The sequence below is a fragment of the Sphaerodactylus townsendi genome, linkage group LG16 (genome assembly GCF_021028975.2).
Source record: "Sphaerodactylus townsendi isolate TG3544 linkage group LG16, MPM_Stown_v2.3, whole genome shotgun sequence".
In the NCBI taxonomy this organism is placed as follows: Eukaryota; Metazoa; Chordata; class Lepidosauria; order Squamata; family Sphaerodactylidae; genus Sphaerodactylus; species Sphaerodactylus townsendi.
In genome coordinates, this window is record NC_059440.1 from 22261672 (window position 1) to 22289667 (window position 27996).

Genomic DNA, 27996 nt, shown 5'->3' on the forward strand with positions numbered 1-27996 from the left:
CATGTGCTTTGATTTGTTATCCTTTTACTGTCACCCTTTTAAACTAACTGGCTGAGATGTTTCGCTTCTCAGCATAGCAGTTTCAGAGTAATAGTTGCTTGTGGGTCACACATTAGGTGCCGTACCACTATTTTTCAAGCGCTAACCACTGGTACTTCTTGCTAAGCAAATTGCCCACCCTTGATATTCTTGGAGTTAAAATCAAGCTAGGTAATTTTCCTTGCAGAAGGAAACAGTGGTTTTAAAAAGTCTGTCCAGGTTCTGGTTTTAAGCCTCTATTCTTCCTGTGTTTTTAAGCTGTTCTATCTGGACCACCAGCTCAAAGCATTAATCAGCAGCTTTGAGTCACCTACCATGTGTCTAAACACTATTGCAACTGGACTTTTAATTGTGCTTCTTGCTGTGGAGTGAGGTCTTGGGTCAAGTTGTGTTTGTTCTATAAAAGCATCCCTCATCTCAACTGAATAAAACACAACTCTTGTCAAAAGTCCAGGCAAAACCAGCATGTTTTCGTCTGATTCCTGAGTGCCACCAGGGAAAGGTATGAGGTGGGTTTCAAAAGGAGTCTTTTTGTAGCCACAACACCAGCTATTGGGAAAAAATCCCTAGTCTTAATGGCTTGGATCTAGCAATGCTGAGCAGAAACATAAACAGACTTAGCGCAGTTCTTCTTGCACAAAATCTTGTGCAACAGCTTTCCTCCTGATATATTATAGTTCCCAGAAATTGATTGTACAAGATCTTGTGCAGGCAGAAGAAGAGTTTGGATTTATACCCCCACCTTTCTCCCCTGTAAGAAGACTCAACGTGACTTACAAACTCCTTTCCCTTCCTCTCCCCACAACAGACACCTTGTGAGGTAGGTGGGGCTGAGTCCAGAGAGAACTGTGGCTAGCCCGAGGTCACCCAGCAGGAATGTAGGAGTGTGGAAACACATCTGGTTCACCAGATAAGCCTTTGCCACTCAGATGGAGGAGTGGGAAATCAAACCTGGTTCTCCATATTAGAATCCACCTGCTTTTAACCACTACACCACGCTGGCAGAAACACGTTGGGATTCAATATTTTGACGGAGTGCAAGCAGCTCCTGCAGCCTTTTTCTTGCATTTCTGCATCGGCAAGAGCGCTAGCGTAAGTGGAAATTTTTCAATAGAGCTAACCCAATACTTGCTAGGCAAGTAGGAGATTCTCATTTTCCCCTCCCCATGATTCCCTCTTTCCCTTCCTTAAAAAGCCCCTCTAGCCTCTCACCTTTCCTTGCTTCCTTCTGACTTCCCCGCCTACCAAACCTGCTTTTTATCCTCTTATCTTCAGCTAGCTCAGTGGTTCTCAACCTTCCTAATGCCGCGACCCTTTAATACAGTTCCTCATGTTGTGGTGACCCCCAACCTGAACATTTATCCATTTTACAGATGGAGAACACTGATGCAGAGTGTCTTAGGCGACCCCTGTGAAAGGGTCATTTGACCCCCCAGGTTGAGAACCACTGAGCTAGCTTGTTCTTTTATACCCCATTTTTCTCCCCAGTGGGAGACTCAAAGCAACTTATACCATTTTTTCCTCCATGTTATCCTCCCTGCAACCCTGTGAGATAGGTCAGGCTAATTGTGATTGGCCCAGGGTCATTCAGTGAACATCTATAGCAGAGTGGGGGCCCACATCTGAAACTGATCGGTACACCACACTGGTTTTCATGCAGTGGCTGCTATTGAATAATAGCAAGCTGCCATGTCTAGGTAAGTCATGCAAGTTGTGTGATAGCAAGTCATCCATCCTTATGAGCCGTTTTCCAAAGGCTGAAACTGCCCTGGAAAAGGCCTTGCCTCTTCTCCTTTCCCTTGCCATTTACTGACAGAAACCAAGGCTTGAAGGCTGCCAACAGTATTGCATAGAAACTCCCACAATGCATCCCACAAGACCTTTGTTTCTTGAAGCTATAAGTTCCGCTTTTATAATTGCGAGGGTCAATCCATGAAGAGTGTGTGTGTTTTGGGATTTCAGATTTTTCTGCATACCTGGGGTTTCTCAAGTTTGTAAATGGGTCTGTCTTGACTATTCACATGTATAGTCTACAGATGGGACCAAGTTGAGAATTAGATATAGTGATAAATCAAAAGGATCAAAGGTGATTTTTTTTTCCAGGAATGACCATACCACCACCTCTGGTAAGCTATCTGGGACCACCTCTCCCCTCAATAAAGAACTGACAATTTCCTAAATTCTGGTCCTTTAAAAAAATTAAATGTCATAAGCCAAGAAGGCCAAGAATAACATGGCCATTGTCCACAGTGGGCTGACCCAGTCTGGCAACCTCAGCGGCTGAATATCTCTATCCAAAGAACCCTGTGGAATTGCTATGCTGAAAATAACTTTCTTACAAAGAGGTACACCATGCTTTGTTTCTTTTTCCGAGGGGAAACAGTGCAGTGCCCCGTCCTAGAGACTCCCTGCCCTGACATTCCAGTTGTGTGAAGGATGCTATCCAAACACCCAGCACAGCTGTGGTGCGGAGCCCTTATAGCAACAGCATTCCTGACATCTGAGGGTGGGCGGCTCACGGGGCTGCTTTTGGCCTGCAGCCAGCTTCCCCTCCTGTTTATTTTGGCAGAACCCAAGCTGTCCTATTGAGAGCAGAGTCCCTCCATCTTTGAAGACCGGGGCACAGTGCAGCTCCTTCTGCCTCTGCCTTGGGAGTTTTCGGACTGTTTTCTTTCTCTCTCCCGCTCCACCCCCAACAGGAAAACGGAGGGTGGAAGGAAGAAAGTTAGCCAGAGGAGCCAGGCTTGGCTGGCTGTACCCCAACCCCCTCTCCTCCTAGCAAAATATGATGCTGGGTTACAATTTAATATACAGAGGGGCCTTCTTTTCCAGCTGACCATTGGCCCATCTTGCGCAGTAGTTTGGCAATAGAACGTCTGCTTTATCTATAGACAATTGATCCCTTTGGTATCCCCTTCTAGTACATTCCCAGTAGAGGGCTCTGGCATGCAGAAAAACAGAAAGATAATAAGATATCAACAACAGAGGTCTGGATTCTGAAAATTACAGAACACACAGAAACGGCGAAGCTGACGACACCATGAAAAGAGAGAGGTTGGGACAATTTTTTCAGAAAATCAAAAACCTTTCGCAGTATATTTTTTGAAAAAAACTATTCAAATACGGACGTGGTGGCAGGGCTTGAAATCTAAAGAAAACAGATTGTAAACACCAGAAAGCATCAGAAAAAGCTACTGAATTAACATTTTAATTATATGTATGAAACTAGAAATAACTTTTAATCAAAGAAGAGGGAGCTGGAAGTCCATATATGATGCGTAATGGGTTGTAGGTTTTTTTAAATGTGTGTTTTGTTTGTATTTATGAATGAGCCACAGGATTCCTTTTATTAGGACTAAGCAAAATGATACAATGGGTGAACACACCACCCAAAGCCCTCTGGGGACAGGGCAGTATAGAAAACCAAATAATAAATAAACATGCTTTGCAGCACTCCAGAGTTCTTTAGTGGGCTAGATTTGGGGGAAAGGGGTGGGGGTTCTCCGGCAGAGAAGAAGGATTTTCACCTGGGATTTTCAGTATGCAAAATAAGTGGAGCAAGGCCTCCCTTCCCATGGCAAGTCAAATACTGTGGAATTTGATTGAGTCACACGCCCAGGACCAGGCCGTTGTGAATTGGTTGTACTCCACTCTGCCATGTGTAGATGTCTCACAGCAAATGTTTTTAGTCTGGAAAGTGTTGAAATAGACCCTAACCAAAGATGCTCTCACACACCACATTATAGCACAGTGGTGGCGAACCATTGGCACTCCAGATGTTAAGGACTACAATTCCTACTAGCCCCTGCCAGCATGGCCAATTGGCCATGCTGGCAGGGGCTGATGGGAATTGTAGTCCATAACATCTGGTGCGCCAAAGGTTTGCCACCACTGTTATAGCAACTATAACCTGAGAAATGCCGCGTGGTGGGGGGGAGGGGTCGACGCTTGTAATTCACGCCTTTAGCCACTGGAGGGCAACAGCAGCACCCCCAGCGGCTCCCCTGCCCAAAGAGGATCTGACACTATGCAACCTCGACGTGCGGCCTCGTGCGAAGGCGGCGCCTGGGAAAGGCCGCCCTAGGCTCTCAGCTCTATTGTCCAAACGGGCTGCCAGGTCAAAGAGGCTCGGGAAGTTAGCGGAGTCCCCCATAACATCCACGTGCGGAAGAGTGTGAAGGCGACGGTCAGGGTGGCGCGGTGGGGAGGGGGTCGGTTCTCCCGAGTACTGTGGGGCTGATTCTGCTCAGCTGCTGCAGCCGATCAGGATGAGGTGGGGGGGGGAGGTCTCCAGGCAGGCCAGGTGTCCCCCCCCCCCCCAAATAACATCAACTTGCGGTCAACGTAAAAAGGCGGCACCCTGAAAAGCCCCTTTGGCAGGGGAGCCAAGGCTCAGGACTCGACCTCCCAAGAGTCTGACCATGGACGTAGGTAAGGGGGGGGGGGTTTCCTCGGGTTTGAAATCCCCCCATTCATGTCCGAAGCTCCGCCCCTCCGCTTGTGGGTTTTTAAAACATTTTAGTGCTTTTTTTTGGTTTTTGGCCTGCAGGGGGCGCATTGTTTGGGCTAGCTAGCCGCTAGCAGCACCAAACATTCAGGGATTGTTTGGGGGACTCTCCTGATGATACTAGCTGGGTTTGGTGAGGTTTGGTTCAGGGGGTCCAATGTTATGGACTCCCAAAGGGGGTGCCCCCATCCTCCATTGTTTCCAATGGGAGCTAATAGAAGATGGGGGCTACACTTTTGAGGGTCCATAACTTTGGGCCCCCTGAACCAAACCTCACCAAACCTGGGATGTATTATCAGGAGAGTCTCTTATTGATACCACCCAGGTTTTGTGAAGTTTGGTCCAGGGGTCCAAAGCTATGGACTCCCAAATGGGGTGCCCCCATCCCCCATTGTTTCCAATGAGAGCTAATAGGAGATGGAGGCTACACCTTTGAGGGTCCATAACTTTGGACCCCCTGAACCAAACTTCACCAAACCTGGGTGGTATCATTAGGAGAGACTCCTAAAGATACCCTGAAAGTTTGGTGTTTGTAGCTTAAAAATTGGACCCCTGACAGCAGGCACCCCCCTCAAATTTCCCCAGCTTCTCCTTTTAAATCCATCCCCTTCGGCATGGATTTAAAGGGAGAATCTGAGGTCCTCAGTTTAGAAGAAGAAGAGTTTGGATTTATATCCCCCCTTTCTCTACTGTAGGAGACTCAAAGGGGCTTACAATCTCCTTGCCCTTCCTCCCTCACAACAAACACCCTGTGAGGTGGGTGGGGCTGAGAGAGCTCCGAATAGCTGTGACTAGCCCAAGGTCACCCAGCTGGCATGTGTGGGAGTGCACAGGCTAATCTGTATTCCCCAGATAAGTCTCCACAGCTCAAGTGGCAGAGCAGGGAATCAAACCCGGTTCCTCCAGATTAGAACGCACTTGCTCTTAACCACTACGCCACATTGAAAGTGATGCTGTTTTAGGGTGGGGGATAATCCACCCCAGAACTGCATCACTTTCAATGTTGTTTAACTAGGGACCCCAGATTCTAAGGTGGATTTAAAAGGAGAATTTAGGCTGTCTAGTTTAAACACCATTGAAAGTGATGCTGTTTGGGGGTGGATTCCAGCATCAGTGCTAGGCCAGGGGCGAGGCATGGGGAGGCATGGCCATGCCCTGGGGCGGGTGGGGGTGTGCCCCCCCAACCCCCCCCCCCCAAATCTATACCTACGTCCCTGAGTCTGACACACGCTTGTAGTTCATGCCTTTGGCCACCGGAGTACACGTCATAACTATGGGAATGAACGTTATAACGATGGGAATCCCTGTATGTGATGGCAACTGCATAGCTATGGATGGAAAAAATGAGCAGGAGAGCACCTATGTAAGTTCAGGGGGGAAATTTGTATGATCGAATTGCCTTAATTGCAGAAGAAAATGTGAATGATCATATCAGACTCCGGGCGCCACTCTGCAAAGGGGTTTTTGCTCCAAAGAGGCTCCGACACTATGCAACCTCAACGTGTGGCCTCGTGCGAAGGCGGTGCCTGAGAAATGCCGCCCTAGTCTCTCGGCTCCATTGTCCGAAGGGGCTGCCAGCTCCAAGAGGCTTGGAACGATAGCGGAGTCACAGATATGCCCTGTGGGCAGTCTGAGAACTCCTGGCATACGTAAATTTATAATTAGACTGGGATCTAGAGCAAGATGGACATCTTTTTTTAAAAAAAGCTGAAAATATATTGCTATAAATTGGGAGGGCCGCTTCATTAATATTTTTTTATACTCATACACCACTTTCTCCCCACTGAGGACTCCAAGTGGTTTACAATGTGATTTCCCCCTTCTCTAGCTTGTCCTCACAACAGTGTTGCTGTGATCAGCCCAAGGTCTCCCAAGGAGCTTCCACAACTGGGTGGGGATTCGAATCTGCATCAATCAGGGATGGCCAACCTATGGCACTCCAGATGTTCATGGACTACAATTCCCATCAGCCCCTGGCAGGGGCTGATGGGAATTGTAGTCCTTGAACATCTGGAGCACCATAGGTTGGCCATCCCTGACTAGATCATAGTGAAATATTAGCCACTATGCCTTACTGGATCTTGGGAGAGCCACTTATCTATTGAGCAAACCTGGTAAGCCAGCTGCTCTGAATGACTCTCTTCCACTGCTGACATTCAACAGGTCTGGTCCTGTAACATGCCTGAATGGAAAATGGCACAAAAGATGCAGCTGTTTTGTGATATTTTTTTTTCTCAAGTTCTTACCTGCGATGCTCACAATTTCAATTACAAAGTCCTGTTTCCTCTCCCTGCCCTTTCCTGCTCCATGCCCTGGGATTAATTAATCCTACATTAGTCATATGGTAATTTGTCAGCGCAAATGAGAATGTGATGAAATGTAATTACGGGTCTGTGCATTTGGCAGAAGCAGTGTGCTTACTGAACGCATCCATCTCAGCTGCAAGGGCTGAGGAGTGAACTAGACCAAGTGGCTAGTGAGACTTTTTGTTCCATCCGTCCCAGTCTTCAGGGACAGTCATGTATCCTCTGTCTCACCGAAAGATCTAAATGCGGATGGTAGTTGTTGAGTGGAAGTTAAAGCAGCGTGTTCCCACAAGTGAAAATAGTCCCGATTCTCTAAAAGCTTTAAAGAATCTTTTTAAAATCACCACCGTACTCAAAACTATTAATTCTATGCATTTTGAAACATTGATAAGAGAACGTTTATAATGCATCTGACTACTATCGGCAAGACTTGCCTTTTTGTGTAGTAGTGCCTGCAATTGAAACTAATAGAGAGATCTGCCCTTTATGAAGGCCAGGTCTACTCAATGCTTCATAATGGGTGGCAGCCAGTTCTCTAAGCAGCTGCTATTCTAATATATGATCTGCAAAGCTTTGAATATTGCTAATTTAAAAGGGAAAAAAAACACATGCACAGGATTGCCAGAATAAACAAACTTTATCTATTTTTACGTGGAAATGTCCACTGGATTAGCTGCAACCATAGTGAACTGCTCGGAAGATTCTTAAAATGACTGAATGGGGAAGAAAATGGCAGGCACTACTATACAAAAAAGCAAATCTTACTGATAGTCACCCGACTCACTATAAACACTCTCTCATAAAAGTTCAGTGTTTCATAGTGCACAGAATAATGGTTTTGATGACAACGAGGCTTAAAGAGGACTCTTTAATAGCTTTATAAAATTGGAGGGCGGGATTAGGAAGGCACAGTGGAGCATTCCACTACAAAGAAGGTCCAGGAAAAAGTGGTGGATTAATTCATGAGATCTCTTGGTGAGACAGAGTATAGTATCTGAGAGGGTAAGTCACTTTCCAAGAACTGGCACAGAGTGGGAAGACCTTGTTTTGTTTCGAATCTCAGCCACCTGCTCATAGATGTCACAGTGCACCCATATTCCCTTAACCCTCCAAACACCACCAAGAGACAATCACACAGATCTACCATGGAGGGCTGTTGTAAGAATTGCTGGATTCATGAGTCTGAATTGTAAGTCAACTCAAGACATTGCCAATAACTTGGAAAGCTCTCAACAACCTAGGTCCATCAAGCCTCGGATAAACCGCTATATCCTGCTCCTGTTCTGCCTTAATTCTGAAGACCTATCTGGTATACCTACAAATCAGTGCTACAAATGGTGTGAAGAACACCATTATCTGAGGCGGGGGTGAGCAGGTGTTGCCCCTGGGCGCCATCCCCCCCCCTCCCCATGTGCCTCTGGGTGAAGTTGAGAGAGTTTTGTAAGAACTATGACTAGGCCAAGGTTATCCGACAGGCTTTGTGTGTAGGAGTGCAGAAACAAACCTGGTTCGCCAAATTAAGAGTCTGCTGCTCATGCGGAGGAGTGGGGAATCAAACCCAGTTCTCCAAATTAGAGTTCACCTGCTCTTAACCACTACACGACATTGGTATCACACATAATAAATGAAGAATTGGTTTATGTATTGTATCTGCTGGATCTTTTAGTTTTAAGATGCGATCTCTCTTGTAATGCCTGACTTTGTTTATCTCTCGTTGTTTATAGTCTTTTTCGGATAACGTTAGCAATGATCTTCATTGCCTTTTTATCGGTATATTATTGTTTGATCACTCTCCCATTAACTGAATCTTTTTTCACCCAAGCTGCCTGGAGATCTAATTTTGGTTCAGAATTGTGGAACATCAAAAGAAACACAGAGGAATTAATAAATAGGAGCTGTGGACCCTGGGAATGCTAAATGCTGCTGCTAGTTATATTATCACATTATTATTCCACTTTTCCACTGAAAGATTCAAGGCAGGATCTGTTTACACTGGGAAGGAAGGGGTTAAAGAGCCCTTTGTCCATTATTATCCTACTTTTTTAAAGGATGGGTTTCAAGGCAGGGTCTGTTTACACTGGGAAGGAGAAGGTTAAAGAGCCCTTTGTCCATGTTTCCAAGCCAGCAGGTAGATCCTATGTTCATATCCACCACTGTGCAGTGCAAAATGACTGCTCTGTTAAATATAACTTGGCTAGGGATGTTCATAACGTATCAGTGGCAGCAAAAGTTTATTGCTTCACCTAGAAATATTTTTTGTCACTACTCCAGGAAACCTGCCAAAGGTAGCCTATACAATAATGCATAAAATATATTGTGCACATGGTTGGGATGAAAGTGTTTCATCTGAGAATCGTTAGTGTCTCATCCGCATTTGTGTTACATTCAGCAGTTCCGGGTCTTTGCTATGTCCCTGGTCACTCTGGGAGCAAGCAAGGTAAGAGTGCTTTGCTTGGGTCGTAAGGTCCTTTCCGCACATGCAAAATAACGCACTTTCAATCCACTTTCACAATTGTTTGCAAGTGGATTGTGCTATTCCACACAGGAAAACCCAGCTTCAAAGTGGATTGAAAGTGCATTATTCTGCATGTGTGGAAGGGGCCTTGATAGTGAATTAAGGGCATGAGGAAGGCCTGCCTAAGCTTGTGTGGACTGCAAGGCAATACAGAGTTTAAGGAGCAGCAGTGGCGTAGGAGGTTAAGAGCTCGTGTATCTAATCTGGAGGAACCGGGTTTGATTCCCAGCTCTGCCGCCTGAGCTGTGGAGGCTTCTCTGGGGAATTCAGATTAGCCTGTGCACTCCCACACACGCCAGCTGGGTGACCTTGGGCTACGTCACAGCTTCTCGGAGCTCTCTCAGCCCCACCTACCTCACAGGATGTTTGTTGTGAGGGGAGAAGGGCAAGGAGATTTTAAGCCCCTTTGAGTCTCCTGCAGGAGAGAAAGGGTGGGGGGGGGATATAAATCCAAACTCCTCTTCTTCTTCAAAGAGGCCTTTGCAGAGAGAGGGGCTTTTAAAGGAGAAAACTGCTGAAGTGTTCCTTCCCATGACACCTGGATCTACTTCCCAGAAAACATGCATGATACCAGTTCTTATATCTTCAGTCCAACCCACCCCTCTCTGACACCCATCTTTCCCATAAAGCCTTTCCCACAACTCCTTAGCTCCCCTTCAAGGTGGTGGCAGGCAGCTCAGTGGAAGAGCCTCACGCTTCGTATGCGTAAGGTCCCCGGTGTAGTCCGCAGCATCGCCAGTTAAAAGGGCCCAATAGTTGGAAGGGTTGCCAGACCCGGTTCGGGAAATCCCTGAAGATTTTTGCAGCTTTCCAGCGGAGCCTCAGTGTGTTATAATGCCACTTTGCAACACACCTATTTTCTCCAGTGGAACTGGTCTGTCGCCTGGAGATCGCTTGTGATTTTGGGGGATCTCCAGGCCGCATCTGGAAGTTTATCGACCATAATAACAACAGCGGGGTAGGTTGCTCAACGGTTAACAATACAAGCAAGCAACTGTACGGTTAATGGGTGCATGCTTAGATTGTTAACTCACCTGGAAGCTGGCAACCCTAGCAGTTGGGGAATGTGACCACCCTCTCTCTGCCTGAGTCCCTGGAGAGCTGCTGCCAGTCTGAATAGACAACACTGAATTCAGTGTAACCCTTCTCAACAAGATGCCTAAACCTCCACAACTGGCACAGAGGTAAATACTACCCCTGCTCATCTCATCTTCCTCTTTCCGGCCCTCACTGTCTCTCCCTTTGGTCCATTTTCTGACTGCCTCGCTTCTGTTTCAAAGCCCCCCAAACAGCGGATGCAGCAGGCTACCCGGAAGGCCTCCGAGAAAGAACAAGATCGCTGCTTCCTGCAGGCGGATGTTAGCAGGTAAAGCCACCAAAAGGAAAAAGAAAGAAGCAAGGCCAGAATATAGAGAGAAGCGGGCGATTTTGTCTTGGTGCCAAACCAGGAAATGTGGATAGCTTAGGGCAACTTTCTCTGCTGGGGGGGGAGGGGGGCGAGGAGCCTTAAGAACTCTGGGTGGGGGGCACAAGTGAGCCCACCCTCTCCACCAGCAGTGGGGGACACAAGTGAGCCCACCCTCTCCGCCAGCAGGGCTTGGGCACATTCTACAGGCTGCCAAACCCACTCCCCCCCTTTCCTCCTCCCCCCAGATCTCCTCCCCCCCCTTTCACCCCCCCCCATGTTTTCTTTTCCAAAGGCTCCCTCCCCTGTTTCCCCTCCTCCCCTGCCCCCCCATCGCTCCAGCCAATTCTGCATCTGCCCATTTTGGAAACTGCTTTTCTCTTGCAAGAAGTGAACCTTTGAAAAAAAAAATATTTTAGACCAGGAAGGAAGATTATTCCAAATCTCCCCATATAAGATTTTTTGAAAAAACGGGAGTTTGGGGGGTGGGGGGTGGAAGAGAAGAAAAGGGAGGGATCAATTGCCAAGAAGGAGTATTTTTCTTGTTCTTTGGATCTCATGGAAAGCAAGCCTTTTGCTGGCTCTGGGGCGCGCAGAAACCAGAAGTGAACTGCAGGGCGACCCGGAAGGTTTGAACTGAAGCCTTATAACCACCCAACGAGGGGGGGGGGGGCGGGGAGGGGAGGGCAAAAAAAGGAAAGAAAAGAAAAAAATCCAAGCTAGACAGACGGACCATCCCAAGATCGGCGCGGGGGGAGGTGATTTTTTTTACCCCATAAACTTGGACGGGCTGATTTTTCCCCCCTCCCGTGCAAAAATTCTTTTCCTCCCCATGTCTGTTTGCAAAAACCCAAGCCCGTTTGCAAAACTCTCTGCAAATCAAGGTGTGTATTATTTCTACCCCCCCTTCCAAAAAGAAAAAAAGCCTGAACTCTCAAGGAAAAGACTGCGGCGGAGGGGGGGGGAGGGGGGAAGAGAAAGAAAGAGGGGAGGGCGAGGGGGTTTTGTGTGCCTTTGCCAATGCATCCCTTAGTCGCGTAAAGTTGCATGCACTTCTAGCCTCGCCTGCCTTGTTCTCTTTTTTTTTTTCGCAAAATAAAAAAAATGCATGTCAGTTTGCAAGCTCGCGCCGCCGGAGAAAGCTTTGCAAGAAAAAAAAAGAGAGAGAGAGAGAGAGCGCTTTGCCTGGGTTGTGTGCAAATGGGCATGCATGCATTTGCACCCGATCAGTGTCCAGATCGGGGGGGTGGGGGGAGGTGGGGGCGATCTTCCCGGTGCCCCCTCCTCCTCCTTTCCCGAAGCTTGGGCGGGTGGAGGAGAAGGAGGAGGCGGGGGGCGGGGGGGGGAAGGAAGCGAAAGGGGGGAGCCCATTTTCTTCCTTGCAGACGGATCGCTGGCTGGCTTGCAATTTTGAAAGTGGAGCATGTGTATTGGTATAGGAAGTGTCTATTTTTTTAAAAATAAATAAAAGCCGGGCTATTCAAAAAGAAAATAAAACAAAATACCCCTTCGGTGCAAATCTGCGGCCACCAATGCTTGCATGCCACTGGAGCGATGGCGAAGGGAGAGCGTTTCTCTCTCCCCCTTTTTTTTTTTACCTTTTCTTTTTTTTCCCCCTCCGACTTTATACTTGTGCAGCTGCCTGGGATTTTTTTTCTCTCTCTCCTGCCTCCTTTCCCCTCTCGGCGAGGCAGAGCTGCAGATTTCTCCGGGTTTTTCTGCAGATCTGCAGAATATGGCGTCCCTGGTCTGTTTTAAAAATAAGCCAGGCTGCCATTTTTGTTTTGCTTTTGTCTGCAAATTTTTAATAAAAAAACTGTCTGAGAATGTGGGAGCGGCGAGGGGGGGGAGGGAAGAAGGGGGCACCGAAAGGGGTGTTTTGTTTTGTTTCTCTCTTCTTCTTTTTTTTGCAATATATCTATTTCTTCCTTGCTTTGCAAATAGATCTATTTCTTCCTTGCTTGGCGTTTGGTAGCTGCGCGGGGGATGTTTGCGCTGTTTTCTCCCCCTTTTCGTTTGCGCCGGGAATTGTGTGTTCGTTGCACTTTTTGCAAAAAACAAAAAACAAAAAAAGCGACTTCAATAGGCTGTTTTAATAGCTGGAGCGGAGCCACGCGAAAAAGTTGCCTGCAAAAATGTGTCCAGGGAAAACACCCCTCCCCCAACTAACATGGATAATATGTTGTTATTTTTGCTTTTTTTAAAAAAGGTTCCGTTTGGCGTACGAGGGGGAAACAAGTTCCTTTGAATGTGATGGTCCTTCCCTTTTGATCTGTAAAGATGTGCCTTTGGGTTGTTGTTTGTTTGTTTTCCCTTTCCTAAAAGTAGACACTTTCCTGTGCTTTTTGTTTGTTTGTTTTCCCTTTGGTTAAAATCAGAGTTTTCTAGAAATGCCAATTTTGTGGATACTTTGGAAATTTGCTGTTTGGGCTGGAATGTGCTCTGTTTGTAGTGTGGAATCTGCAGCTATAAAGAATGGTGAGATCCCCCCCCCCCCTTGCACAGAGGGAGTTGTGTGTTACAGAGGGTTGTGGGTTTCATATATGTATGTCTGTATGTTTCTTTCCATACATGTGATGTTGCTATATCCATAATTTCTGAAATGTTGTGAGTCCTGTGTGCTGTGCAGTCGGTGGAGAACAATGTTGCATCATCGGTGTAAAAGAAGCAGCATGTGTTAGGATAAGTAGGAATTTATTTTTGGTAGAGGGTGGGGAAAGCCTTTTTTAACTGGACGCCTAAATGTATGTCCTTTTGTTCGGTTTATATGTGCTGGCTACCTCTGGAAAGGCTTGAAATCTGGGTTGCTGTCTTTTTACGCCAACTTGATTTAAGTTTGATTTGTTGCCTAGGCCAACTGGGAGGCCTTTGGAAAGGTGGAGTCATGTGTTGAGTTTTGGACATCCGGGGACAGATCTGGAAATTTGGGGTTATCTTTTTTTGTCATAGAAGGCATTGTTTGCTCTGTTGATCATAGAGATTGGAAGCACCAAGACAGGGAAGCCTTATATAGAGAGAATTCTTTTTTTCGGGGGAGAAAACAAAACTAGGCCAGCTTTTTGTTGGCACGTGAAGTCTGCAAGCTTTTGGGTCACACAGAACTCTGCTTCTTTGATGGAAGAGGAATAGCTTTGCTTGGTTATGCTGTTGTTGCTGTTCTGAATTCACTTGGACCACCAAAGTGTAGGTGTTCTCTGTGAGGGGTGAATGGTTCCGTCTTATTTTAAGGGGTTCTGGATTCAATGTTGCATCTTCCTAGGGCTAGGCAGATGCACAGTTCTCTTGGTAGAGAAAATATAGGGACCAGTCTTTAAGGTATGGGAAATGCTGTGATCCGTGCAGATTTGTGAATGAAAAATGCCTCTGCAAAGGGCCATACTAGCACTGGGGATGGAATTGGGATTGGTAAAACTGATTATTTATCCATCTGATTTCTACATTCCAGTGCTAGCATCAGCATCCTATGGATGGAGTTCTGGAGGATGCTGGGTCAATGAAATATGTGCAATGTGAGAATCCCTCGTATTCTGCTAGCAGTCAGTTGGATTTTGGGTAAATTGGAGGCTTCTGAAAGGAGGCTGCCTGTGATTTTTTTTTTTTGGCATAATTAATTTATTTATCAGGTCTTCCTGTCAGCCCCTGCTCTAGATGAGTATTTTTGCTCCGCCCCTTCCACAAGGGATCTTTTCCAGTGCAGAAAAACCATTGAATTACTTCCATGCAGAGAATGCTACACGTTGTCTCTCTGCATGAGTCCCTGATCTAGGCTCATCCACCTTGTCCCTCAGTAACAAAGATGCGTTGCGGCAAATAAACTAAAATGAAACAATCTCCTTCCAGTCAGGAAATCTGCGTAGAACAGCAGCTTGTACAGAAAGATGAGGCAAACCCCCCATTATTTTCTTTCCAGTCTAAAAAGTAAACCTTTTGGGTATAAGAATGACTCTTCTGTTTCAGTGCAGGAAGCGGTGTGCCTCAACTGTCAAGGTTTAGGAAACGAATCTTGCATGAATGCAGAACCAAGCCACCAACTAGTCATGCATGTATTTCTAGAATGAACTGGGGAGAGGATTATTGTTTTGCACACAGGACTAAAACTTTTATTGTTACTGTTTTAATGAATTTAGCCAGAATTGGCTTTCAGTGTCGCTCTCAAGAGTCAGCATCTCATACAAAAGTATTCTGTCTGTTTCCTGTCCTTTTGGTGGCCTCCTGGACACTTGGAAACTACAGAAGAGCAATAAAAATGGAAGGGTTCTAACCTACCTCTTTACTAGATGTATTAGGTTGGGATACCACCCCAATTGTTTGCAAGTGGATTTCCACACAGTTGTTTGCAAGTGGATTGTGCTATTCCACATAGTAAAATCCAGCTGCAAAGTGCATTATTCTGCATGTGTGGAAGGGGTCGTGGTTTCTCACCGAACCTCTACCCAGCCCCAATCCCTTGTTCGTACATTTCGGTTGTTTTCTACCTCACATGGGACAGAAGCAAAGGCCTCTTAAAATCCCTCCTTGCCTCTCTGACTTGCAGTGGAGACTTTGGTAGGGTCCCTCCTACTTTTTTGTTGTTCATTCCAAAAGCCAGCCAAAGGGCTCTGTTTTCCAGAAAGAATGACTACACAGGCTTTGTAAAAGTGTGTCCTTCATTTGCTTAGTCCTGTATGTTGGCAAAGACACAAGCATGTGAAGGTGAGCAGCTCAGGGGGCATAAAGGCAGAAACTGAATGTTTGCTTGGGGAGGTGGCGCAGGCCTTTGCCTCTTCTAGATCATACAGGAGTCAGCTCTATCCTACTTTCTCCTCTCCTACTTTCTAGGGGTCACTGAGAAAAGTGTGACACCTGCATGTACCCTTCCTGGCTCCATGGTCCACCCTGTGAGGCCTTGGCTAGCCACCTTTTGGACAAGAGCCATGAGTTAATTGAAAATTGCATCTAGTTTAGCATAACAGCAACATGACAGTAGTTGTCCTAGGGTAATATTTAAGATGGGATGTTTCGAACTGCTCATGGACGAATAACATCAACATCAGGCTTACCTACTGGCTCTCCCTGGCCAAAAGCTGAGATGTGGGCAAAAGGCTCTTTAACGCCCTCCTTTCCACTTTAAATCAGTGAAAGAGGCTTTGGCAAAAATTTTCATAGCTACTTAACGGTTCTTTCTTGGGATTTAGATTTCTGTGCAGAGGCTGGTGTGTCAAAAAGGGGTGAATGTGTCCAAAATCTGATGAGGATTAAAGTTAACACTGGAAAGGGATTCAAGAGTCCTTTTAATGTGTCCCAGCTTTGGCAGCGTTTGCCCACTTACACCCTCCAGCTGACTCCCATGCAAGAGCAGAGCTGTAAATGGAAGTGAGTCGTTAAAGGACTGAAGGGGAAAAGAGCTGAGGAGCCCTTTGCATGCTTTTTGGCTGACCAAAGCGAATCACTGGATGGAACCAAGTTCAGTTACCCTCTTGCCCTTTCCCCATCCAACATGTGTGCTTTTTGAACAAGTAGCTGCTGAACAGGGCTCCTTTGGAACCCCCCTCCCCCCAAAAAAGCTCAGAGGCCCCTTCCGCACATGCAGTATAATGCACTTTCAATGCACTTTGCAGCTGGATTTTACTGTGCGGAATAGCAAAATCCACTTGCAAACAATTGTGAAAGTGGATTGAAAGTGCCTTATTCTGCATGTGCGGAAGGGGCCTGATAGTTCCCTGACTAATCGACAGTGATGGGGTCAGAAGGAATCTCCCCTTTTTTCCTTTCCTGCGTTCAAACTGACACGGAATTGTGAAATATTTTTTTCATACCCTCTCTTACTCGTCACTGAGTTGTTGAATCGGTGGATCCTTGAGAGGTAGGATGAAGTAGATGTCCTCCCCTTGACCTTATAAGATTAATATGAGGGTTGCCGCTGATACTGTGTGAGAGCTGAATGTGTGATCTTAGTAATTTCTACAATCGTCCTGTCTAGTAGGTCATTGCTTTGAGTGAATCTAGGCTGTTGAAATTTGAATTCAAGACACCGTGACCCGGAGCTCAGGTCCAGTCCCGGGGGCTCTTTGGTAGTAAAAAAATTAGAATTGTCTCTTAAGACTCAGGGGAGAGATTTTTTGGCTGGAAGAGAATGGATTCGTTTTTCTTCAATCTCACTGTTGTGCCTGAAATGTCTAACTTAGATAAGGACTGATAGACAAAGCCAGGAAACATTTCTAAGACTAGTAATATTTGACCCATTGTCGGGCATGTCATAGAACGTGGCAGATGGTTCTTTATGGTCTATTGCGTGTTTTCTCCAAATCCCGCAAAGGGCAGCATATGGTTCTAAAGGCCATGTGAGGGGAACAGTATTTCCTCTTTGGATGGTCTATGTCAGGGGTCGGCAACCTTTACCGCCCAAAGAGCCATTTGGACCCGTTTTCCATTGCCCGGAAGATCTACCGAGCCGGAGAGGCGGCTCCACATGGAGCTGCCTCCGGTTTGGCCCCTCCACTCACCTTTCCTTCCAGCGCTGGGAGGCGGGGCCGCCGGGCAGGGAAACCTCCTCTGCCCAATGGAGCAGGCAGCCGCCTGCTCTGTGGGGCAGAGGGGGGATGGTGGCTGCGGCCTGCCAGGTGCTGCCGCCTCTCGCACTGCAAGAGGCAGTGGCGCCGGGCAGAGGGGGGATAGCGGCTGGGGGGATGGCGGCTGCTCTGGTGGGACACACCCACACTACCCTCTGACCTTCAGGCCATGCAGAGCCGCAGTATAAGGCTGAAAGAGCCGCATGCGGCTCTAGAGCCGCAGGTTGCAGACCCCTGGTCTATGTGAAGCCATCCAAGAACGTGGCGATGATTTTCACAGATGTTGACTGCTTGGGTCTAGATTCCAAACTAGTGCTTTTGAAAGACTCCACTTTGGGAGGCCAGATGAGTGACGCAGTCCTCAAAGGACTGATTCTTTACGTTTGAATCCACTCTTATTTGATCATTTCTACTAAAACTTCATCTTGCTTTTTACCGTCTGTCCTTCTGGTAGTTCCCCCAAGAGCACTGTCCTACCTGGCCATACATCCCGATGCTGTGCTTTTATGGGAGAAAAGAAAACAACAAATCGTTGAGCCGTTTTCTGCTGGGAGCCAGGATGGTGTAGTGGTTAAGAGTGGTGGACTCTTATTGGGTGAACTGGATTCTCCATAGCTGACCAGCCATTTTCAAGCTAGTCCCTGAAATGATACCATACCCAAGGAACTGTGTTCTTTCTTCCTCAGCCCCGTTCTCTCCTTTGTAGTAGTGTCGATAATGAAAAACCTCAGTGGAATTACTTAACGTTAATTGTATACCACATTGCTAAACACTTAGACACTGACGTGTAATGTCCAAACAGGAGTCAGGAGACGTGCCAAAATTTCTGTCTGCTTCTTGGACATGTTAGTTCCCCAGCATTGAACATTTGAATGGATGTTTTTGTTTTTTTTAATGGGCTGCGTTCCTTTCTGCAAAATGTGGAAAGCTCCGCACGATCAGCCTTAGGGCCCTTATAGACCAACATTCAGTCCTCTAGGGCAGGGGTCCCCAAACTTTTTAAACAGGGGGCCAGTTCACGCATGGCCAGAGCCCAGCCGGGGGCCGGACCAAGTGCCGCCCGTGGGGGGGGCGCCATCCATCCGCCCTCGACCTGCCCCTGGCCGAGCCCCCCACCCCCGCGGTCCCCTTCCAATCCAGCCCTGGCTCACGCTTCTCTCCTCGCTACTGGTACGGGTCCCTCCGCCGGGGCTTGAATGAGCAGCGAAGTCGCCTGCCTTTGGGGCTGTTTAGTCTCCATCGGGTGCCAGCTCCAGGGCCACCTGGAGTTTGGTGACCACCCCCAGGTTTGGCTACAAACAGCCTCAAGCGCGGGCGACTCGCTGCTCATTCCAAGCGGCCGGAGGGGCCCCAACCAACGAGGCAAGGGGGGGGAGGAGGAGGCAGCTCCGCTGCCTTTCTCTCTCCCCCTTGCTGCATTGGTACCGGTCCCCTCCGGCCGCTGGGAATGAGCAGCGAAGTCGCCCCGCTTGGGGTTGTTTCTAGGGTCTAGTCGGGTGCTGGGCTCCAGCCACCTGGTTTGGGTACCCCTCACCCCAGGTTTACAACAGCCTTCGGCTACTCGCTGCTCATTCCAAGCGGCCGGAGGGGGACCATAAACAATGAGGCAGGAGGGAGGGAGAGGCAGCTTCTGCCGCCTCTCCTCTCCCCTTGCTGCATTGTAATGGGTCCCTCCTCGCCGCTTGGAATGAGTAGCGAGTCACCCGCGCTTAATGCTGTTTGTAAACCTGGGGAAAAGGAGATAGAGAAGGGGGAGATCCGCTTCTGCCCAGCGGGCCGGATAAATGTCTTCCGGGGGCCTGATTTGGCCCCCGGGCCGTAGTTTGGGGACCCCTGCTCTAGGGCAACCTCCCTGGGGTGAGTTGGCTCTTTATTCTTGTTGGTGAAACCGGATTGGCCATGCCGTATCACCTGACTGTCCCAGCCTGGAGCATCATGTGCCATTCTATAAATCTCCCAGCTGGAAATGCCAGTGTGGGTCCCTTTGGCCAGCACAGGAAGCAGGAGGCTGGTAGCTGTTGGGATTCCACTTAAAAAAATCCCTTTATTAAAGTTTCAGGCAAAAAATGAAGAACAGAGAAAAAAGAAAAAAATTTGGAACAGCAAAAAAATTAAAATACATACATACCAAATAGAAACATACCGTGTTTCCTCGAAAATAAGACAGTATCTTATATTAATTTTTGCTCCCCAAGATGCACTATGTCTTATTTTCAGGGGATGTCTTCTTTTTCTGCTCCACAGCTGCATGCTCTGGTGTTCTGTTCGACGGGCATGCTTCCAAACAAAAACTTTGCTACGTCTTACTTTTGGGGGATGCTTTATATTAAGCACTTCAGCAAAACCTCTACTACGTTTTATTTTCAGGGTATGTCTTATTTTCGGGGAAACAGGGTACATAGTGACTTCCGACTATTCACCTATCAGGTTAAATTATTTTACCATATTAGTCTAGCGTTCTCAATCTCATTTTAAGGTTATCTTCATATTAAGAAAAAACCAAGCAGTTCATACAGTTCCTTCTGATGGTAAAGTAATATCTCAACCGTTTTAAACATCGGAGCCCTAGAATACAGAATCATTGTGTTGTTTTTCAAGAAGTTTATAAATAGCTTTCGGTTAGCTGTAAATCTACCCAATATTTCATCTTTCTTTCATACTGTTGATTGATCTGGTTCTGCATGTAAACGAAAAATATGAAAGGGCTTCCACGCTTTGGGTCCTATCATGTTTGGCCCCTTTGGGCTTTTGAAGTCAGAACATTGAAAATGACACCCTGAAGAGAACAGCAAACTGATGTAGACTTTGGAGCATTGATTTAACATGTTGCTGTCACCAGGGGGGGAATCAGTTCCCCTTTCAAACTATACCTGATGTTGCCATTTTTGGAGGCGCCTTGGAGAAGTATTGGTTGCAGATCCAAGATTTGACCCTCCTTCTGAAAGTCAGATGCATGGCTCTACCTGTTGTGTATAGTCTCTTCTGAGAAGGTGCAGACTGCCAGTAGTATGGGTCCATTTTTAAAAGAAACTCTGTTTTGTGATGTTGTGGGCTTTCTGGCCTCTGAAGGTACCAGCCGTAGATGCGGGCGGAACACTGGGAGCAAAATCTACCAGACCGTGGCCACAGGGTCCAGAAACTTGCAATATCTGATTGATTCCAACCATTCCAGCCTTTGACAGTACAGACTTTGTTATCTTGGTTATATTATATTTGAGCTTCTTTAAAATTGGCCTTTGCTACTGGCCATTTACAACTCCTATATGTACTTCACTGGTGTAATGCCCATTGGGCAAGGTGAGGGGCATCACCTTGTGAGGGGGCATCAAAATGCTGGGTTCATTTTTGGGTATTTTAGTGGTTTTCCATTGTTGGCCTGCAGGGGGCGCGGTTTTTAGGCTAGCGGCACAAAAATTTCAGCGTATCATCAGGAGACTGTCCTTATGCTACCCCCCAAGTTTGGTGAGGTTTGGTTCAGGGAGTCCAAAGTTATGGACTCCCAAACGGGGTGCCCCATTCCCCATTGTTTCCAATGGGAGCTAATAGGAGATGGGGGCTACAGTTTTGAGGGTCCATAACTTTGGCCCCCCTGAACCAAACTGCACCAAACTTGGGGGGTATCATTAGGGCAGTCTCCTGATGAGACCCTGAAATTTTTAAGACTGTGCCTTCAGAAATGTGTCCCCCACAGCCTGCAACCCCCATTGACAGCAATGCAGAAAACACAATGCAGAACGAAGATTCTTGGGCAAATTTCTAGGATGTTCCTGCAGGGGGTGCATTTTTGGATGTATCGGCACCAAAATTTCAGGGTATCATCTGGAGATGATGGCACCCCCCAAGTTTGGTGCAGTTTGGTTCAGGGGGGCCAAAGTTATGGACCCTCAAAACTGTAGCCCCCATCTCCTATTAGCTCCCATTGGAAACAATGGGGGATGGGGCACCCCCTTTGGGAGACCATAACTTTGGACTCCTTGGGCCAAACCTCACCAAACCTGGGGAGTGGCATAAGGGCAGTCTCCTGACGATATGCTGAAATATTGGTGCTGATATGTCTAAAAATGCACCTCCTGCAGGCACCAATGTCCTGGTGCAAAAAAAATTGGTCGTGGTGGAGTGGCCACCCATGGTGGGGGGGCGGGCATCCAACTCAGGTTTTGCCCAGGGCTACAGTTTGCCCAGGGCTGCCTCGTTACGCCTCTGATGTACTTCCCTGAATTTCTAGCTTTCATGCAAGAAAAAAGAAATCCTCGTCTTTTGTTTAAGGAGACAATGCAGGCTTGTAAATAGCAAATTCGTGGCTCGTCTGACATTAGCAAGGCCAGTAATTAATTAATTAGTAACAGGACTGTGTTCTTCCAGTGGCTCAGTAGGAGGAATCCTGCTCCCGCCTTCTGGCAATGAGTGCACAGACACCAGGGTGACTGGGATTTGCTATTCCCCGCAGCTTCAAAGTGCATTGAAAGTAAATTGAAAGTACGTTATTCTGAATGTGCAGAAGGGGCCTAAAACTGGGACTTTAAATATTTTTGTAGGTTGCCCCGAGCCCACTATGGCGAAGACTTATCTATCTATCTATCTATCTATCTATCTATCTATCTATCTATCTATCTATCTATCTATCTATCTATCTATCTATCTATCTATCTATCTATCATCATTAAGTAATAAATAAAAGGAAGTAATAGAAGGCCTTGCATCCTCGTGTTCTGTTTCCTGATGTAATTCTGCAAAAAATGCACCCCATCAGAAAATACTGAACATTTGTTTATTTAGTAATTTAGAGTATTTAAAGGGCTTTGTATCCCATAGTAAAGATTTGGGGGAAGGGGGACGATGCAGTGTTCTCCTAGTGTTGGAGAACGGGACAGGGTTTTCTGGAAAAAGTTGGACCGGAAAACTTCCCAGAACAGTACATAGAGAGCGTTGTGATTTAATGGGTGTATTTTGACTTAGGTAAGTTTAAAAACCACTTCCTGTTAGTTTTTTTTTTTTTTTGTCCTGGAAGACAAATACTTGAACTGAAACAAACAAGGGGGGGGGATAAAGCAAGCGTAATTTAAATGTTACAGGTCAACAAATTCAGAGCTTTATGTGGACATTATTTTTATTGGAATAATACTTGTAAACAAAATCGAGGACAATGAAGCACGTACTTCCTTTACATTGTTTGCATTTTTAAAGGCTGCGGGCACCCTAATTTTAGCACGCTCAATAAACTGTGTGTGGCCACTCTGAGGATGGGGTTGCCCACCTTCTGTGTCCATGAAATTTAATTCTTATCTGTGCAGGTCTGGGGAGCACCGGCGTTAAACAGTTCCATACCGGACTGGGGACTGCAATATCCCTTTTGCAATGCAAGAGAAGACATACAAAGAAGAATTGTTGCTTCTGTTTTGACCTCCGTAGCAGATCATAATCTGATTCTCTACTGCCCTCTCTGTTTCCACACACCGCCAGGAAAAATTCTGCCTGGGGAAACTGTGTTGTTGCCATGCTTAAGAGAGGCATTAGCACCTTTAGGGCATCCACAGACGTTACACTGAACTTTGTGTTCCTGTTAGCCTGTTTGCATAGGCAGCAACCCAAGTGCTGGATGTTGCGGAAATGGAAAAAATGGGGCGGAGGGGCTGGGGTTGGATCTTCCTGCTGGGCAAAGCTTTGCATTTCCAGCTTCCATTGCTTCCTTCGCATTATTTTATTTCCAATGTATACCCTGCCCCACCCTGGCAAACTGGGCTCAAGGCGGCAAACAACAGTGTCAGCTCATAAATATACATACAATCAGTAAAACCATCCAACAAGCAACACATCTCAGTTGAAAACCTCAGTCATTTGACTTCTATAGTTAAATTGTCCAGGTGATGTAAAATCTTTGGGTTTCCCAGTAATATAAATAAGAGTGTTGAGTTTGGATTTATAGCCCCCCTTTCTCTACTGTAAGGAGACTCAAGGTGGCTTACAATCTTCTTTCCCTTCCCCCCCTCCTCCCACAACAAACACCCTGTGCGGTGTGTGGGGCTGAGAGAGCTTCAAAGAATTGTGACTAGCCCAAGGGCACCCAGCTGGCATGTGTTGGAGTGCACAAGCTAATCTGGTTCCCCAGATAAGCCTCCACAGCTCAAGTGGCAGAGTGGGGAATCAAACCCAATTCTCCAGATTAGAGTGCACCTGCTCTTGACCACTGCACCACGCTGGCTCAGAGGTAACCTCCACAAAGGACCTCATTTCAATTAATAGACAAAAATCTATCTATTCCCGTTCATGGGAGGGAGGGAAGAACTAGGCAGAAAACAAGGGGGAACATGAAAAGGAAAAGGGGAAAGGCGAGGGAGTCTTTAAAAGACAGTGAGCAACCTTGCTAGTAGAGGCCAAGGAATTGCAATGAATTGTAATTGAAAGTAACAAACTAAAAGCATCCTGGCCTGGTCTTGGGTCCACTGGCTTAGCTCACTAGAGGGACAAGAGCCCTTTGGCTCATGTTCGAAAGTTTGTGCCCCTGGCCACACTGAGGCTGAATACCTGTCATAGTGAAGTAAGAGAAGCTCAGCTCAGATATCATTAACCCAACAGAGATGTTCCTAATCTTCTTCCCCTTTACCCCCAGCACCTGTATTTCTGGTCGCCCGTCAACAAAGTGGTACTCAAGGCAACGTATGGTCAAACACAGTGGGCAGCGTGGAATCAACCATCATCTAAAACAACAACGTGAGCAGTAACTCATAAAAACGCACAGGGCAGCAACAGGCACCGTTCCTCCAGTTGAAGTGTGTTTTCTGCATCCCTGAATTGTATAACAAGGACGTGACTGAGGAGAAGATTAGGAGTGGGGGGGGTGTGGGGGGTGTCTCCAGGTCACTGATTCCAAAGCTCTGGTGCCATCACTGAGAGAGCCCTCTAAGGAGGGGACTCCAAGGGAGACCCTGGTGCAGATCCTAAAGAGCAGGATGCTTCAGGTGGGTGGAGAGGTTCTCACAGGTGGGATCTAGTTGTGCATCCTTGCCCCCAAAGTGGCTAGTCGGGAGAAGTGTGGCTTGACCCAACTTTCATGGATTGGAAGGGGAAAAAGGCAGGCTTCGTATTAAGTTCTCCCTCCTGCCTCTCTCTGGGTCCTTCCGCACGTGCAGAATAATGCACTTTCAATCCACTTTCAGTGCACTTTACAGCTGGATTTTACTGTGCGGAAGAGCAAAATCACTGCAAACAATGATGAAAGTGGATTGAAAGTGCATTATTCTGCATGTGCGGAAGGGGCCTCGGACACAAGCGACTGTTTACAGACCAGGTGGCCTGTAAGATATCAGCTGCTGTGAGTTGTTTTTGCAGCACCAGCTGTTGTTTCCAGACTTTGCAGGGAGCCTTGATAATCTACTCTATGGTAATGTGGAGATTTAAAAAAAAATTGAGGATTACACTGTCAGTGAAAAACTCACCAGACCAGATGGTGCTTTATTGAAGCACACCTGAGAATTCCCTGTGGTTTCATCATGCGGTGAGAAAGATCAGGGAGCAGCAGTGGCGTAGGAGGTTAAGAGCTCGTGTATCTAATCTGGAGGAACCGGGTTTGATTCCCAGCTCTGCCGCCTGAGCTGTGGAGGCTTATCTGGGGAATTCAGATATTAGCCTGTACACTACCACACACGCCAGCTGGGTGACCTGGGGCTAGTCACAGCTTCTCGGAGCTCTCTCAGCCCCACCTACCTCACAGGGTTTTTGTTGTGAGGGGGGAAGGGCAAGGAGATTGTAAGCCCCTTTGAGTCTCCTGCAGGAGAGAAAGGGGGGATATAAATCCAAACTCTTCTTGGTTGCTAGACAGTCTTCTTGAGGAACATCTGACCAGTCTGGTAGTAGCTGTGGTAATGAAGACAAGAGGTTGCCGTAATACCGGCATTGGTTAGACCACAAATAACATGACTGGGGAATGAAATGCTGACTGTCCAAGATACAGGAGTCCAAAGGACCCCAACATAATCATTTTTTAATAGAAAGCAATCTCTCCTTTGTCTAGCTGTGAAGGGAAGCAGATTCATTGTTTCATAGTTATGCCCCTGTGCTATCAACAATAATGTAATATGATAATATTATATATAATTTGAGTCATTGTCAAAGACATCTCATTGTCTGTCTGTGTGGCTGTTGTTGTGTTTTTGAAGCTGGGACTGAACTGGAGTCAATTTGACCCCAGCAACAGAGAAGAAATGTGCCTGACAGAAGTGTTAAGTTTTGGGACCATTTGTGATTCAAGCCCCTTAGAGGATTTAAAATGAAGACAGTTGTAGCCTTCAGTCCCTTCTGTTCTCCTTTACAGAGCAGGAGAACAATGGGAGAGGGAATGCTTCCTTGTCCAGTGAGCCCATAAATTGAATCAGTTGTATTACTTTTTTTATATCCCCAAAAAGACCAGAGCTCTTTTTCCCTTTCTGATTCTGTATTCAACTATTATTATTTTGCAGTTCCACTTTCTCAAGCCTACAATGAAAGTGGAGGAGGAAATCTGCCTTTTATTACTGTTCAGCCCCTTTTGCTTTGACTTAGGGTGAGATGAAGGCGTTACTGGGCGGTGCAGTCCTACCCCAGGAGAACTTCAAGATGGGTTTCAGGGGCAGGTGGTCCCTGGTTGGACCCCTTAATTTGGAAGCTATGAGGTGTGCACCTGGTGCCTCTGGCCTTCCGATTGGGTTAAGAGACTCTCCACTGCTCTTAGAGACCCCAACAGACCTCTGATCTTGCCACTCTTCGGAGCTGGCCCTGATAGGCTCCCTAACCTGCCCTAACCTCCCTACCTTACCTGAATCAACTGCAACATGTAACTTGATCTCTGTCCCCCGTGCATCCACACCCATACGCTTTGGTTCCCGTGTTTCACTGTATCCATTCTTCTCTCAAATGGGCTGTAGCCCAAGTCTTGGCCACCGGACTCTATCCAAAGGTTGGGGCAATGTTGCTGGCCTATCCCTCCGACCAGCCGCGTGGCCATTTCTGTGTAAAGAATCTCTTATTTCTCTCTATTTCAGCCGAGCGAGACAGAGGGGGCCTCACAAGCAGGGGAGTCCCACATGGGACCCTCGCTTATTTTAACAACACTTTGGTAGGAACTGGCGAAGGCCTGTGAGCCCCCCAGCCCCAAGGACTGGTGCTTGTACCTGCCTGCACCAGCAGGGGACCACCCACCACCTGCCAGCCTGGAGCATCATCTACACGTCGCCCCAGGCAGCTGCGGCCATCGGGCTTCTGAGGCCGGCCTGTGAGTACTGAACCACGGCGCAGCTAACCTCTTCAGTTTCAGGGGTCTCAGCAGGGTATAATGGCATACAGGTAACCCTCCAAATCAGCCATTTTCTTCTGGGGAACCAAGCTCTGTCATTTGGAGATCAGTTGTGATTCTGGCAGGTCTCCAGGGCCCACCCTAGAAGTTGGCAACGCTAGATGTTATGCATAATTTTGATAGTAGATCTGCAGCATTTGGGGCAGAAGCTCTGTTTAGGAGCAGCAGTGGCGGAGTGGCTCAGAGCAGGTGCATTCTGATCTGGAGGAACCGGGTTTGATTCCCCGCTCTGCCGCTTGAGCTATGGAGGCTTATCTGGGGAATTCAGATTAGTCTGTGCACTCCCACACACGCCAGCTGGGTGACTTTGGGCTAGTCACAGCTTTTCGGAGCTCTCTCAGCCCTGCCCACCTCACAGGGTGTTTGCTGTGAGGGGGGAAGGGCAAGGAGATTGTAAGCCCCTTTGAGTCTCCTTCAGGAGAGAAAGGGGGGATATAAATCCAAAAAACTCTTCTTAGTGGGGTGCCTTTTAAACTTACTATATTGTTTAAAATATTTTAATAGTGATGATTGGTGCTGAAGGGCTGGTCAAAACTTCTTACACGAGAGAGATTCCGGGCAGGTTTTGATAGGGGCTTAGGATTATTTTTGGACAGCGATGCTACCAACTTCCACTTGCATGATAAAAAATGCATTTTAAAAATCTGATCATTTGAATAGAAGCTTCAGTTAGGTGGTTTGAGGATAAACCATTATGTTTAGTCAGAGTCAAACCCCAATGTATTTTTAGAATATGACTCTGCTGTCCGCACAGGGAAAAAGTACCTTTCACGAAGCCAAAATCTGCACTGTGTCATAATATTTTAAAAGTCCGTGCCCACCACCAACCCTCGTCCCCTTGGATTGGGCTGTCAATCTCATTTGACCGAAATAAGTCCAACAGCTTTTCATATCAGGACAGGAGTTTGCCCTTAAGTGGGGTTCATCCGCCCCAGAATGTTTATGAGCACATCCTTGGGTTGCTCAAATGTTAATTGCTATCTTGGGTGCCACAGGCAACAGCCGCCACCGCCAAGAGTCACCAAAACTACCCAACACTTCTGTCTGGTGAATAGGCCCAGCAGTCGTCAGTTGTGCGGCTGAGGCCAGAAGGTCAGCAGGATTTTCTACAAAGGCTTTCTGGAAATTTCAAGTCACTGCAAGACGCAGTGACTCACCTCCTACCAAGAGTGAAATTTGGGGTGCTCTTCTCTGTTGGTGCATCATAGTCTTGTAGTTTCACTTAAGGGTAGTGGCTTGGAAACCTCGAACTCGCGATTGGAGAAATCGCTCCTCCCATCTCTTCCTTTGTGCGCAATACCAAGGGCTGCCTTTTGTAATATTTTTTATAAGATGTAGAAGAATGCAGCCT

The 27996-nt window shown here is 47.0% G+C and overlaps 1 protein-coding gene across 17 annotated transcripts in view; it reads left to right on the plus strand.

Moving 5' to 3' along the window:
* The first annotated feature begins 10647 nt into the window (after nt 1-10647).
* The window catches only part of ZNF362 (zinc finger protein 362), a 35075-nt gene continuing 17726 nt past the window's right edge, over nt 10648-27996 (plus strand). The window contains exons 1-3 of one of the 17 annotated variants that reach the window (XM_048519114.1): nt 11059-11401; nt 23928-24028; nt 26335-26564. Coding sequence is in view for 3 of the 17 variants with exons in the window: in XM_048519108.1 (XP_048375065.1) it covers nt 12313-12519; nt 23928-24028 (308 nt within the window). In the remaining 14 variants the exon portion in view is untranslated. The other 16 variants (XM_048519113.1, XM_048519115.1, XM_048519116.1 and 13 more) reach the window with 16 other exon arrangements.